Below are 15,480 nucleotides of genomic sequence, written 5' to 3'. Positions count from 1 at the left end.
GGTGAACTATGCAGGAGATGAGACGGGGCTAAGCCCAGCTCCCGTCCTTGAGGGATAAGGTCTCCAGGCAACCGCACATTCCTCGGACAAATATCTCTTAACAACCTTGGTAAGCACAGGGGCCCAGCAGTCCTGTTTGTCCTTGAGACAGTTAGCAGCACAGATACCACCCTGCTCTCAACAATGCTTTGTTATGTAGCAAATCCAAAAGAAAATGGAGATAAGTCATTAGAATTTAAGACAGTTTAAATTTTGAAAGATAAGGCAAAATATAAATAACAATGTCTGTGCACAAGCAGATGAAAATTTAATTTAAAATGGTATTTTTTAAATTTAAATCTGAATAATTTCTAAAAGATTGTATAAACTAAAGGCTGAATTGTAGCTCAGAAAGAGTACTATCCTAACATACCTAAGGTTCTGTTTTGATTCTCAACACCAACAAAAGCAACAAAATCATGTGTAAACAATATTTAGTATTATACAACCTTTTTAGAACCCATAATAATAAAACAACTAACAAGTTCATGGATTACAAGGGTCTACATTCATAAGGATGTCCACTCTCCCAAATTGATCTGCAGATTCATTGTAAATCTTACTACAATATAAAAATCAGAAGATTCATTGAACCTGACAATTTCTATAGAACTTTATATGTGACTCTAAAAATCTACATGGAAAAGCAAAGAGCCAAAAATAATGAAGACACTCCTGTCAAAGAGATACAACAGAAGTGGGTATTATCCTACAGATGTCAAGAACTAATACAAAGTAAAGTAAATAGGATAACAAACAGCAGCAAAACCACTTTGGTAACAAAAGTTCTGAATGACAAAGCAACCATTTCAGATATGTGGAGAAAGGAAGGAGCCTTCAACAAACATTGATGGAAAACTCTCTACCTCTGTGCAAAGGTAGAAGAAAGAAATGAGATGAGGAAGGTTGAGAAGGAATGATTCAGAGAAGAAAGAAAGAGGAAAAAGAATGGAAGAAAAGTAAAATGCAAAGAAACTGATCCAACTTACAAAATATGCAAAAATAAAATTTTAAGTAGATTAAAATCTTCAAAGTAGGAGAAAAATTATACTCTCATTTCAGTCAATTAGGAAGAAAATAATTTCCATTGGTCTTATAGAACAGAAGAAATACAGCAGAATGCTCAGCATTATACAAAAAGCTATAAACAGACAGTTGTCTGGCCATAGTTACATGGTAGAACACTACAGAAAGACATAACTGTATTGTCAAACTAGTATTAAACATAAGTAGCAAGTCCAAGCATCCATTTGTGCATTATTTAGTAAAAATAAACAATACAATGTTTAGAAAATAAAATCCATGTTACTACTGTAAAATTTTGCAAAAGAATGTTAAAACCAGCTAGGTAAGATGATTTATAAGATATTGGTAACAATCTATTAAATATGAGACATAGAGAAGTTCGTTGTATTATTTTAAGGATGCACTTAAGTTAGACTAAAGTTTTTATATGCCAATAAGTGTACTGAAAAAAGTATTTAAAATACATATCACAGAAAAAACTCTTATGCTGCTTAAAATGATAGAACAGTTACAGGTTAAATGATAAAGAACCCATTAGAAAATGGAATAACTATATTTGCCACCCAACTTCAGAAAAAAAGGTCTGAGGATAAATGCTAAGTGGTTCAACAAGATTAGAAGTCATCCTGGCAGAGACACAAATACAATCAATTCAATTTAATGCTGTTTGTAGTGGCAGAGTTGGAACAACACATGTACTTCTCAGAACTGAAGTAATTCAGTGATTTCTTATATCAAAAAATTAATATTATTATGGAAATACCAAAAATGGTGAGAATGTTATAAATCTAAAGAAAAGATCTTCACATCTGTATCAGGCTAAAAAAAATAAAAATGTATATTTAGCATTTGTCTCTATTGGTAAAAAAATATATTTATGGACATACGTTTAATATTGCATAGGAAACATCTTGATATGACAACATGCAAATGGTGCTTAGAGGAAATAAAAAGCCACCTATTTTTAATTTAAATACAATTTTGCTCCTTTTGAATATTTTAGTCATATTTACTTGTCATTTTTATTGACATCAAGAATTAAATTATATTCTTGGTGGATTATATTTGCCTAGTAAGTAAGGAATATGGTAAATTGCAGGAATAAGGTCAATGAGTTGGGCACAGGGCACATGCCTGTAATCCCAGTGGCTTCGGAGGCTGAGGTAGGAGGATCACAAGTTCAAAGACAGCCTCAGCAACTTAGTGAGGCCCTAAGAAACTCTGTAAGACTTTGTCTCTAAATAAAATACAGGAAAAAAAAATCGATGAGCACTTGCACAAAAAGGAATTTCTACTAAGAATGAGGGATTAATTTGCCTTATATTTTAAGGATTACATTTTGTCTACAATCATTGAATAGACAAAAATCCCATTCCCTTTCTCTGTTTAAAGAGATATCAATGAAAATTGTTTTGAACTAGGCAACCACCCTAATTTTCAATATAAAGAGGACCTACACTATTCTTCTAGCAAAAATAAAGATGTGGAAATATATTGATTTTCTAAATTTTCTATTTTCTGATAACTTTAACACCTATGATAAGGTCAGATGAAAAAGCGATGACAAAACAAAACTCAAACCTTTATTTTTTTGTACCACAGTTTGAACTCAGGGGCATCTAATGACTGAGCCATATCCTCAGCCCTTTTTGAGGAGACTGACTTTGATCAATCTTGCCTCAACCTTAAAGGTGACTGGATTATGGATGAAGGCCATGGCATGCAGCATCAAACTTCTTTTTAATTAACTTTTTTTACATCTTCCTTGCTTGTTAGCTACTGAAATAATAATGCAACATATTGCTTAGATTAATCATTAAATTGTTAGCCACAGTTATTTCAAAGGACATTTCTCAGTTCCACAAAATAAATTAGCAAACAGAAAAGTGACTAAAGTTTTCCAGGAAAACCTTACATAGATCATAGAAATAGTCTGAACAGCAAAATCTGAATTCGTGTTTGAAAGTGACTGCATTCCAGAGACTATGTCTACATATAAGTAGGTAAAACTTCAAAGGGAAGTTGAACAAAAGTAAATCAGTTTTCTTCAACTCAATGTGCTAAATATGAAAGCTGTTCTGTAAGGATTGTGGCTTTAATTATACTGGTGGAAAAATAGTCCCTTGATGGGTAATGGTGAAAAAAAAATAGTAGAAAGTTTTTCAGTTTTTATGTGTGCTTTCTGTCACTGAAGCATGGTTTCCTTATTTAATGGAATAGCTTGATCTTTACTAAATATGCAAAGTTAGGTCCATCACTGTCTTTAGAGTAGTAGCTACAGAGAATTTAATTGTTTACACTGGATACTAAGGTGGAAAATATTTATTGTTCAATGTAACCCAAGTAAAATGGAAAAGCAGTGTTTAAAAACATGACATAACAAGGTCAGTGTACAACTTGTGCCCATTACAAAACCTGAGGATCTAATCAGATATATTTAGAAACAAGTATGGCTACTATTTTGTTTTAAATTGTTTTCTGTTTTGACATTGATATAATCCAGTATCATTCATTACCTATGGACTAAAGTTCACGGATGTTTACAGATTATCAAGGAACCTAGTCATAGAGAATATCAAATTTTTATAGTCTTGTTAAAAATACAAGATTAGGGGAAAAAGAGATAACTATTAGAATATCAGAAGAAATGTGAAAATTAGGAAATCAGAAGCAAAATCATAGCTATATCATTAGAGACCAGAGTGAAAAGTCAGGGATAGAGCTTGAGTTGTCTTAAGCCAGTATGACACTGTTATGAAGACAATGAAGGACCATTCCTTCTTTTCACCAGAGGAATTACCTGATAATGTTCTATTAAAATGTGCTATCATAAGAGGGTCCCCACACAAAAATATGTGTGATATTACCTTACATTCTCTGTTTAATGAAAGAATTCTCCCCATTTTATTTTGCTATAATATTTCTGCTTCTGCTTACCTTCCATTTATGCGTTCCCACAACTCTGTATACCAAAGTTTCACAGTGATGTATTTATGGCTCTATCTCTTCCATTTGTCTCTAAAGGCAGAATTAAAGCCAAGATCATGGTCTTTTTAACCTTAAGTCCAATCTACTAGACATTAAATTATTTACTGAGAAACTATTGCATTATAACATTATTTCAAAATGTTGTCTAAAGCTAAGAATTTATAAATGGGGTTACTTTAACACTAGTAGTTCAATGAAAATCAGTGTTGTATGCACAAATCAACAAATGTCATACACAACATAAGAAGAACAAAGGACAAAAACCACATGTTTATTTCAAGATATAGAAAAGCGTTCAACAAAGTACAAAACCCCTTCATAATAAAACCCTTGAGATAACTAGGAATAGAGGGAACTTACCTTGCAATAATAAAGGGTATGCATGCAAACCAGAAACTGACATCATACTGAATGAGAAAAAATGGAAAGTATTTTCCTTAAAATCAGGAAAAGAAAGAGTTGACTATCTACTCTTACTCGTGTTCAGTGTATTACTTGAAATTTTAGTCAGAGGAATTAGGCAACAGAAAGAATAAGTGGTACAAAGAGGATAACAATAATACAAATTATCCATGTTTGTAGGTCCTATAATCCTAAATATAGATGATCCAACAGATTCCACCAGAAGACTTCAAGAGTTGATAAACAAATTGATCAAAGTAACAACATACAAAAATCAATAACTTTTCTATACTTCAATAATGAATCTGCTCATAAAGAAATCAGGAAAGCAATCCCATTTATAATACCTTCAAAAAATAAAGTATCTAGGAATCACCTAACCAAGGAGGTGATGACCTCTATATCGAAAATTACAGAACACTGAAGAAAGAAATTCAAAGAAACATTAGAAAAAAAAGAACAATAACCCATAACCAGAAGAATGAGAAATTATACTCCATTATATATGCTGTGCCAAAATGCATTCTAATGTCATGTATAACTAATTAAAGCAAATTTAAAATTTTTTAAAAAGCATAATCCAATCAATAAATTGGTGGGCAAAAATACATGAAAACCGATTTGACATCCTTAGTCACCAGGGAAATGGAAATCAAATCTACTCTGGGATTCCATCAGAATGGCAATATGCCAGTGAGAATGGCAATCATCAAGACTACAAATAATAAATGCTGGTGAGAATCAGGGGAAAAAAGTTCTTAGGCAGTGTTTGTGAGAATGTAAATTTGGTATAACCATCAGGGAAACCTGTGTGAAGGTTCCCAAAATGTTTAAAATGTTTAAAATAAAACTATCACAAGATCTAGCTAGTCACTTCTTGTTAATTATCCAGAAGAATTAGAGTTGGCATACTACAGTGATACAGGAATTCTCATATTTATTGCAGCATAATTCACAACAGTCAAGGTATGGAATCTACTGAACACTTACTATGTCATTTGCAGGAAAATGGGTGGAACTGCCAACCAACATTTGAGTGAAATAAGTCAGATTTCTGACAGGAAAGCATAATTTGTTTTCTGTCACATGTAAAGCTGAGGAAAAATAAATGGGCAAAGAGGAGCAAATGCCATGAAAGTAAAAGAGAAACTAATGGGTAGAGGAAGGGATCCAGGAGAAGAAAGAGGAGCAGGTGGGGGAAGTATTGGAGTATAAATTTGATCAAATTTCATTTTTAAGTATAAACAAATATGCCACAATGAAACCCACCATTCTGTATAAATAAAAACACCAATCAATAAATACATAAAAAAGAAAATCAGTCTGATGAACTCAGTTGTGTTTTCTCAAATTCCCTTGTTGAAACATGACTACATTAATAGAAGTGATGATTAGAGCTGATGAAGGTTAAGTGAATTGAAGGGTGAGACCCTAATCCAATATGACTAGTATCCTTCTGTAAAAGGAAAACATACCAGGGCACAGAGATGGAAGAGGCAAGGCCTTGTGCAGACACAGGAAGATAGGAATCTGCAAGAAAGGAGAAGCCCCAAGAAAAAGACACCCTAGCTGCCCTTGATGTAAATCTCCTAACCTCCAGATTGGAGAAAACTACATTTTTAAAGTCTCCAGTCTCTGTTCCTTACTTTACCAGCCCTAGCAAATTAACACAATTGTGGAGTTAAATTAGCTAGTGTGTTTTAATACCCACTATCCTCTTTTGTGTGAACACTTGTATTTCTCATGTTTCTCAAAAACAGTTGAAGTGCAAGGCTTCAGCTGATGGGTTCAGATGAAAATTAGAAAGCAACATCAATCATTTGAAAAAAGGTAAGCAACTAATAATAAGTTGAATAAATATTACCAGTGAAGTGAAAAATTTACTACATTTTTAATGTCTAGAGAAATAACCTCTTTTAGAGCTTGGTATTTAAGTTTTCAACTCTGTTTTGTACTTCCTGAAGTATGAAGCATCCTAGGACATTTTTCATTATGACCAGCTATGGTGAAGCAGTTCACAAAACATACTGAAGTTTCCTACCTGATTTGAAATGCATAGAAATGGTAGATACACTGGTCCAAGTGGAGAATGATATAAATTTCAGAGTAATAAGAAGTTATTTTCAAAAATGGAGAAAGCAAAATTCAGATAAAGTCAAAATTCAGATTAAATTCATAATGGATTTAATTCCATTCTCAAAATACTCACATTTCACTTTATTACTGTATAATTCAAATGTTGTTATTATGTTATACACTGCATGTTTTCTTTTATTCTTTTTTCCCTTTTAACCAATAAGGTGTTGAATATCATAGTAAAGGGAAGTTCAATGTCTTGGAAGTATTTAAACATTATAAATACATCTGGCAAAAAAAAAGGCTTCTTCCCTTAGACTCACATTGATTTTTTATGGTATTTATTTCTTCTTTTGATCACAATCTATTAAGTTTCAAGGTAACTTACAAAACAGTCTGATAATTAAAAGGAAGGAGTAACCACACAGGGTAGTCATGCATACTTTTAATCCCCTCTGAGACAAGATATCATAAGTTCAAGACCAGCCTCAACAACTTAGAAAGAAGAGCAGCAAAAATATAAAAATAAAAGAAAAAGGAAGTGGGATGTACCTCTGTCATAAGACACCCCTGGGTTCAAACCCAAGAGAACTCCCCCAGCAAAATAAAAAAGAAAGAAGAGAGGAAAAGGATGAACCATTGAAAAAGAATTCTTGTCTTCCCACCATTCATTGTTATCACTTACAGAATTTTATGTGGAAATCAATGATTTGAAAATGTATTCCTTACATTTCTGCAGGTTTTCCTTTGGCTTCCTAGGGTCTTTGGATACTAGTGTACTATGAGAAGCAGAGTCTCTTACCTAATGCTTCACTGTAAAGTTGATCCCAAAACTGAAAGTCATATTGCTGGAGCACGAAGTCAAAGAACAATGTAAACATCATATTTTTAACCCTTTCCATGAAGGTCATTCTGTCTGTTAGTCCTCCCATGGAAACAGGCACGTAGGAAGGCAGAACTGGAAGATGCCCACAGTATCTCTCTATAGTGTTGCCCATGGACAGCCTTATTGTGTTCACAAAAGGGACCCCAAGCAACTCAGCCACCAGCTCCCCACAGGGAATCATGGGGTCTATAACCATGACATCATACTTGGTTTCCCGGAGCTTCTCCATGAGGGACTCATTGTAGACTGCTTTCCGACAGAGTTCTTCAAACTGTTCAGTTGCTTCAAGAAAGAAGTTTTGAAATACATTTGCTGACTCCCAGAGTGACAATGTTGGCATAATATTCACAGCTATATCTAAAAACTCATTTAGTTTTTTTTCTGCATCCTCTTGGTTCCCTGACACAAAGATCACCTCAAAATTGAATGCAGAAGGTTTGTGATAGTCAACCAAGAAAGTCTGTGAAGAAGTCAAAATTGTCACTTCATGTCCCCTCTGCAGGAGTTCCTCAAGAATGGTCTTCAGGTTGAGCCAGTGGCTCATTTCACAGGGCCACACGAGGACCTTCCCACAGAATCCACAGCCAACACAGCAGAACTGCAGCAGAAGAATTGTCGAAACCCATTTCTCAAACATCATGTCAGTGTCTCTCTGCACTGTTCTTTAGTGGTGGAGTGTTCACTGGGTTAAGTAAGAACTTAGGTAAGAAGAAAGTCAAATATTAACTTCTGAATGTAGGAAAGGACACATGTGCAGAGAACTTTGTCAATCTTATTGTCTGGGTGCAGCGCTTATATGACATTTTTTAAATGATAAGATCCTTTAAAACGTTTGTGCAGAATTTGTTTTAGTATTCAAATCATTCTGCATTAAATATATTAAAATAGTAAAAATTTGAATATATTTAGATTAATAATTCAAAATACAATAGAAGAATGCATTTAAGGAAGTTCAGTAAATCGTATGGCGTATCTTATGGAAAATGATATTTGGTAATATGGGGAAACATTAACAAGTCTTGGCTTAAAATTGGTTATATACTAGTATGCAGAAGACACATAATATAATGAGAGGAGGTAAATACTAATTATCAAACAGTGTTATACTGTTTCAGGACTCCAGAGAAAGATGCCTCACTTTTATATGAAGGAAGTCAGAAAACCTTCTGGAAGTGGAGCAGTCTTAGCAGGTGTGCCTAGAAGTAAAGTTGGCAGAAAAGAGTTACTCAGGAGGAGAGGAAGAACTCAAGATAAAGAATGATAATGTATAAATTGTGGAATTGTGATCACCTAAGTTCAGTATGTGTGGAGCACAGGGTGACACAGAAAGAGTGTGGAAAAGGAAAATTTAGGTGACTTTGGAGAGACTTGATGCTATTCCCTGATTTCAGTTTTTAACTCTGATGTTGGTTTACAGATGGGAAGCATAGAATGAGTTTATGAATTGATGACAAGTGAAAGGGGATCAACCTCTTTGTGAAAAGCTAAGGAATGGCTTAGTTTATAATTCAAGGAACCAGAGAACAATAACTCAACAGAGACATGAAACACAAAGGTAGGAATGACTGTGGGAGAACTTTTTGGCCTGTGAGGTGTGAGTTAGTTATTAGTCATGTCTGTGGATGTACATACATTTGACCTCTAAACACTTGAATCTCAGGAGAGAGGTAAAGATTAGAAATACAGGTTTTGTTTCCAGTCATCCATCCGTATTTCAATGTGATTTCAGTTTCTCCCTTGTTTATAATATCATGCATTTAACAGTGTTTAGCACTTGGTGTATGTCACTTTTTGTACTGTGACAGGAGGTAGAGAGCACAATAGAGGTCCATTTAAAAAGGAGTTCACACTTTATTTCAGTATGGAGTCAGTTAAACAACACTAACTACAACCATAAAAGAGATGGGTCTTAGCAGGTAGGAGGGAAAAATTCCTGGAGGAAATTATTTGTCTGAAAGAAGGAAATGATGAAATAATGCTTTAGTTAAGTCTTTAGGAGTGAGCTGAAAATTATAATTTTGAAGGAAAAATACTGATGTAAGGGCATTCTATGAAGTGTGATTCTAATAATATCAAAGCTTAAATTCAGTCATAATATATAGTGAAACTGGCAAATTAATGATAGTTCAAATTTTTGTATTTATTTTATTGCTAAACAGATACCCAGGAAAGTTTTATTTAGAAGAGACAACAGTAAAGAGAGCATTGAAGATTAGAAAATTTTATTACATTGTATGACTAGGATTTGCAGAATTTCTGGTGCTAGCTGATAAAAAACAAGGCAAAAAAAAAAAAAAAAAAAAAAAATCAGAAATAACACCAAAGACCTAGGCCATAAAAGTAGTCTAAGAAGAAAGGGGTAACATTATAATCTGAGAAGGTAAAAGTCCTTTCATACAAGATAACTCACAAACAATTAGGAGGAAAAAAACCAATGAATTTATGTACACATTATGACAAAGTTCATGATGGACTATAAAATACTGTTAACAGACAAAGAGACAAAGGGTATATAACATACAAATATGACATTCAAGTATATGTATTATTTGAGAAATCGCTCTAAATTATTTTATTATCCAAGAAAACTAACATCTAACACTGGTAATATAAAAGAAATTTAAAGCAATGGGAATGATTTCTCTTAGGGCAAACTAAAACATTTAAAAGATTGAATAAAATATAAAATTAATCTCATAAAATTTATTTTTGATTTCGCAAGAAAATTAAAATCAGCAGATTCTCATAAACAAGTAAACATAGGAATTCTGAAGCACAAGCTTTCACCAGAACTTCAGCTATCCTTGCAAAGGATACACATGGTGCTTGAGGGGTGAGGAAGTGTGAAAGCCTTAAGTCTTATCCCAGCTCCCTTCTCCACACATACATTCACTAATGCTGGACTCCAAAATTCCACCCTCACTTTTACGAGTGAATTTCAATACACCCAGGTTACAGGTAGTCCTCAGGTGGATTTTCATTCAATTCAAATTCAAGAAAGAAAAGGAATGATTCTGACATGACTTTCCTATATACACACATGAATACACCTCAGTGAATCTCTACATCATGTACAAGAAGACTAGGATGCTAATTAAAGTAAGGTGTACTCCATGTTTATATAAATAAGTCAAACTATACTATACTGTCATGTATAACTACAAAGAACAACAACAAAAAAGATTATGTGGTTGGGCACCTTGATGCACAAATGTAACCCTAGGGGGTTGAGGCAGGAGGATCTGAAGTTCAAAACCAACCTCAGCAACTTAGTGAGACCTTGTATGAAAACAATAACAACAACAAAAAAGATTAAAAGAACTAGGAATATAGCTTAGTGGTAACATACCCCTGGAATCATAAAGAAAAGAAGAGGAAGAAGCAGAGGCAACAGAAACTTAGATACTAGCTTCAAAGATTTATCACAGATAAAATTGTAAATTAAATGAGAAAATACTAATCCCTGTGAAACACTTCTTAATATCTTAGGGTCAACAAAAGAAAGAAACAGGTGTGACACTCCTACTTCAGTCTCCTGAGTAGCTGGGATTACAGGTGTGTATCACTGTACCTGGCTTAGCATTGTTTCTTCAAGTTGAGCATCCATATCGTCCCTAACTTAGCCATTCAACTAAAGAACAACCTTTACAAATTCACAAAGATTTACATAGAAAATAAATTGGATTACAAGGACACAAAATAATGTAAATCTTGGAAAGAATTCAGTTGCTGTCAAAAGAGGAAGAAATAAATGAACCATGTGGTACTTAATAGAGTGGACATCATATAGCAGTGAAACTACATGAAATACTAGTACATCTATATGTAACATATATGGTATATAACAATATGTAACATCATGTTATATATATAATAACGATTTTGGAAACAGAACTATGTGAGAATAATAAGTATAACTGTGGATAATTCAGTAAAACAAAAAAAAATCATGATCACAAAGGAATTATCTCTGCAAAATACTACTCTCTTGATCTTGATTATACAAAAACAGTGAAAATTCCAAAAGAACAGCATTGACATTATTTACTTAAATTTACTTCTTAGATTTAAATGTGAATTTAAATAGATACTTTAAATGATCTAAAGAACCTTATAGTTCAAATCCAGCATGAGAAGTTAGTACTTTTAGGAGACTCTAAACATACAGACATTTGTCTTTCTCTGTTGTAATGAGGATTTACCAACAGTTGCCACTATAGATACTTTTCCTCTTAAAAAAATGGTAAATTTAAATTTCTCTCCTATTCCATTTTGCAAAAAGATAACATTATTTCTATTATAAAAAGGAAGATCAGTTTTATGTGCCTTAATATCAACTTTTTTTACTTTAAAATGTTTATTTTTAAAAAACAGATACCTCAGGCTTGAGTTAATCCTAAAACCACTGAGACACTTGGTGATATTGGTGAGATTAGTTACATGGAGTTGGGATGTAAATAGACTACCACTCACATATTATGCAAAGTGATGTTTGTCAATGAGAGAGGTACATCCTTTCTCTCAAATTTCATCACCCACAAAAAGGAAATTAATGATACTATTTTGTTAACATATTGTGAAAAGTAGTAACAATGGCCTATATATTAAGAAAAAAATACTTCTATACAGGTTGAAATCATCACAGATTTTCATATTAAGTGGAAGTTTGCCTCATAAGAGAGTTATTATCCAGACTGACTGACTGGCATTGATTCCTAGAAATAGGTCAGAGACTATGTTCAAAAATATAAAATGATAAAAATTACATGACTATAAGATCAACAAAAAATGACAGAGAAGGAAATATAATGTTGTGCTATTAAACTGAAATACATGGATCAAAATATCTCAGCACCTTGCAATGAGTCATGGGTGGATTTATAATGCTATTTGGAAAATGTTGCTCTTTTTTTTCCTTTTAATGCAGAGGACCAATTGTTACACATTTATAGGACACCAATGGCTATTCAGTAGACAACAGAGTGATTATATAGAGGGGAAAGAAAGCAGAGTTCTAAGATTGCCAGATAGAGCAACTCAGGGCTGTGATGCAAGACTGGTCTTCCATCACAAACTATCCAAATTCTTTTTTTTTTTTTTTTCTTTTTAAGAATTTTTTTTTCCACAATACCTTTATTCTATTTATTTTTATGTGGCACTGATAATTGAACCCAGGGTCTCACACATGCTAGGCAGGAACTCTACCACTGAGCTAAGACCTTGGCTCCTCAAACTACCCAAATTTTTATTGTCTTATTGTCTTAAAACAACTTTCTGCTTAGCTCATGATTCTGATTTAGGCAATATGGAGCACTTCTAGGCTGGCCTTGATGGTGTCCATGTGAGTGAGGCTGACAGGAGCTGAGTTTGTCCCATGGCAAATTTTGCTGGTGACTGACTTCTATATTTGTGACTTCATATCATGGGCATATTTGTCTCTCACCATCCTTGTACTTACAAACACAAGGTTTCCAGAAAACCAACAGTAAAATGATATTTTTAAAAGTCTGTTTGTAATACATTCACTAAAGTTACACTACATTAACATAAAATAGAATTAAGATCAAATTGTAAGCAAGTGACTGAATGAATTAAATATGGAAATAGACAATTCCCCCACAGGTAATTGCTGGTAAAGATAAATAGTGCCAATTTTTATCTTAATGAATGTTTAACTTAATGAATGTTGAAGAGGACAAAAATAACCATTTCTTTATACATTCAGATTAATCTTGCCATATTCCCTGGGATAATGCTACTCAATATATTTTTAAAAAATGAATTTTCTGTATCTTTATGACCTGCAGAATGTAGTTGCTATATTGCTCTCACAAATTGGAATTCAACAATATTATTATAAAGAAAAGATTCAGTGGAGATAAATCCCAAGTATGTACAATGAACATATTCATTCTTTTCATTTGTAGAACCATTTTCTAATTTAGCTTCCACTTTTGACCTCATTTTCTAAAAGTCAGGAAAGGTGATAAATATGTCTAGTAGTTAATTTGCAAAATGCAAACAGAATAAACAAAATTTTAGTCTCTGAAAATGCAAAGACAATATGCAATAGATTTAAAGATGTTTAAGTCAATGTGACTTCAAGGATGAGATAGATCTTTTAATAATGAAATACAAAAGATGATTTGATATCATAACAAAAGTAAAAACTAGTCTTCCAAATGTTATGTCATATTCTGTTTTCTATTGATCAAAAAAATAGGTGGGGCCAAGTAATGTAAAAAAACAAACAAAAAAAAAGAACAAATCGGTTTCTTTAGCTTACGGTTTGGGAGGTTGAATCCAAGAACAGGTCTAAGGCCCACAGATACGTCATCTGACAATGGCCTTTTGGATACATAACCAAATAGTGGATGGCATCATGGACGGGACCCATGCAAAAACGAAAGATCAATCACATGTCAACACGGGGAGCAAGAACAGCTCAGGGACCAGACTTCTTATTATAATGACTTCAGTCACAGAAAGTAACCTGGTTCCCCCAGAATACTATTATATAATGTGTGGAAGAACCTATCGCTAGTCTCCACTTCTTAAGTATTCCACCATCTCTACACTGCAACAATGAGCTTCTAGCACACGAAATTCAGGGGCATACACTCAAGTCCTATCCAAACCACAGAAATTCAGGACCACAGTTATAGCACTTTTGGTGTCACTGTGAATTTTAATTTCTGAGATAAAGTTATTTTTCCTAATTTTTATGTTGGAAGGTTATCTACAAATAATACAGAAATCAGAAATGTAATTAGTTGTCTTTACTTGTGTTTAACTATTTTGACAGGTTTATTTTGGTGAGAATGTCCTGTAATGCAGGCTCTCTAATTGTGATTTTTTTTAACTTGTGTTTATCATGGAAAATTTTTATTTCATCTTCAAATATGAAGCAATTTTACTGGATATAAAATTCTTGTTTGGCATTCACTTTCTTGCAGAGCTTGAAATATGTTGTTCCATGACTTCCTAGATTTGAGGGTCTGGACTGAGAAATCAGTTGAGATCTGAATAGGTTTTCCCCTATATATAATTTGCCTTTTTTCTCTCACAGCCTTTAAGATTTTACCCTTATTCTATTTTTAATCATTCTCAGTATAATGTGTCTTGGTTTGTGTCTGCTGCAATTTTGTGCATTTAGGGTCCTGTTATTCACTTGTATTTAATATTCTATTTCATTTTTTTTAGTTTTAGGAAATTTTCTGATATTATATAATTGAAAATAAAGTCCATTCCTTTTAAATATGTCTCTGCTCCTTCATCTATCCTGATAACTCTTACATTTGGTCTCTTTATGTAATCCCATAATTTTTGGAAGTTCTGTTCATAAATATTACTCTCTTCTTTGAACGGTCAACTTTATTTTCAATATTATATTACATATTTGTTTTCATTGCCTAAGATTCTGTCTTCCTAATGGTTTAGTGTATTGGTGATTCTCCCCATTGAATTTCTAATTTGCTTTATTGATTCCTTCATTTCAAGTATTTTTGCTTTTTTTTATGAATCTCTAACACTTTATTGAGGTGATCTTTCACTTCCTGTATTTTCTCTTTGATTTAAGTCTTTATACCATCCTCTACTACAAATATGTTTAACTATGCACATTCTCAACTCCTTCTTGGACATTTCTTCTACTATGTTGTCAGTGGATTCTGTTATTGGAACACATTGGTTTGTTTGAGGGCACATTGTTCCCTTGTTTTTTCATGTTGCTTGTGTGTTTTCCCATCTAGTTGTGAGGATCTAAGGTAGTAGAGATTTCACTCTGCAGAACTGTAATATCCCTGAAGATTTCCAGGATCCCACCTTTAAGAGGGACTTCAGTATGAACAGCACCCTGCATAAACAACATACACCTTTAAATCTAATATCTTCCACCAAGGTGTCTACTGCTCTATCACCATAAACAGAAATGATGAGTTTAGTCACAGTCTACAATATAAACAGAAATTTTGCCCAAATGGGTTATAATTTCAAATGGTAGACAAAGAACACAAATAGTGTATGAAATGATATTCATGATGGAGTAAGAAAGAAGCCAGAAG

At 33.2% G+C, this 15,480-nt stretch overlaps 1 protein-coding gene across 1 annotated transcript in view; it reads right to left on the bottom strand.

Annotated features, from left to right (window-relative positions):
- LOC124994473 (UDP-glucuronosyltransferase 2A3-like) overlaps window positions 1–8,069 on the bottom strand; it is a 34,268-nt gene extending 26,199 nt beyond the window's left edge. The window contains exon 1 of the mRNA XM_047566423.1: window positions 7,334–8,069. Within this exon, the coding sequence (XP_047422379.1) occupies window positions 7,334–8,057 (724 nt within the window). The 5' untranslated portion in view covers window positions 8,058–8,069. The remainder of the gene's footprint in view (window positions 1–7,333) is intronic.
- Window positions 8,070–15,480: the final 7,411 nt, after the last annotated feature.

The sequence above is a fragment of the Sciurus carolinensis genome, chromosome 10 (genome assembly GCF_902686445.1).
Source record: "Sciurus carolinensis chromosome 10, mSciCar1.2, whole genome shotgun sequence".
NCBI classification, from domain to species: Eukaryota; Metazoa; Chordata; class Mammalia; order Rodentia; family Sciuridae; genus Sciurus; species Sciurus carolinensis.
Note: the sequence above shows the minus strand (reverse complement) of the source record. Positions and strands in the feature narration are given on the sequence as shown.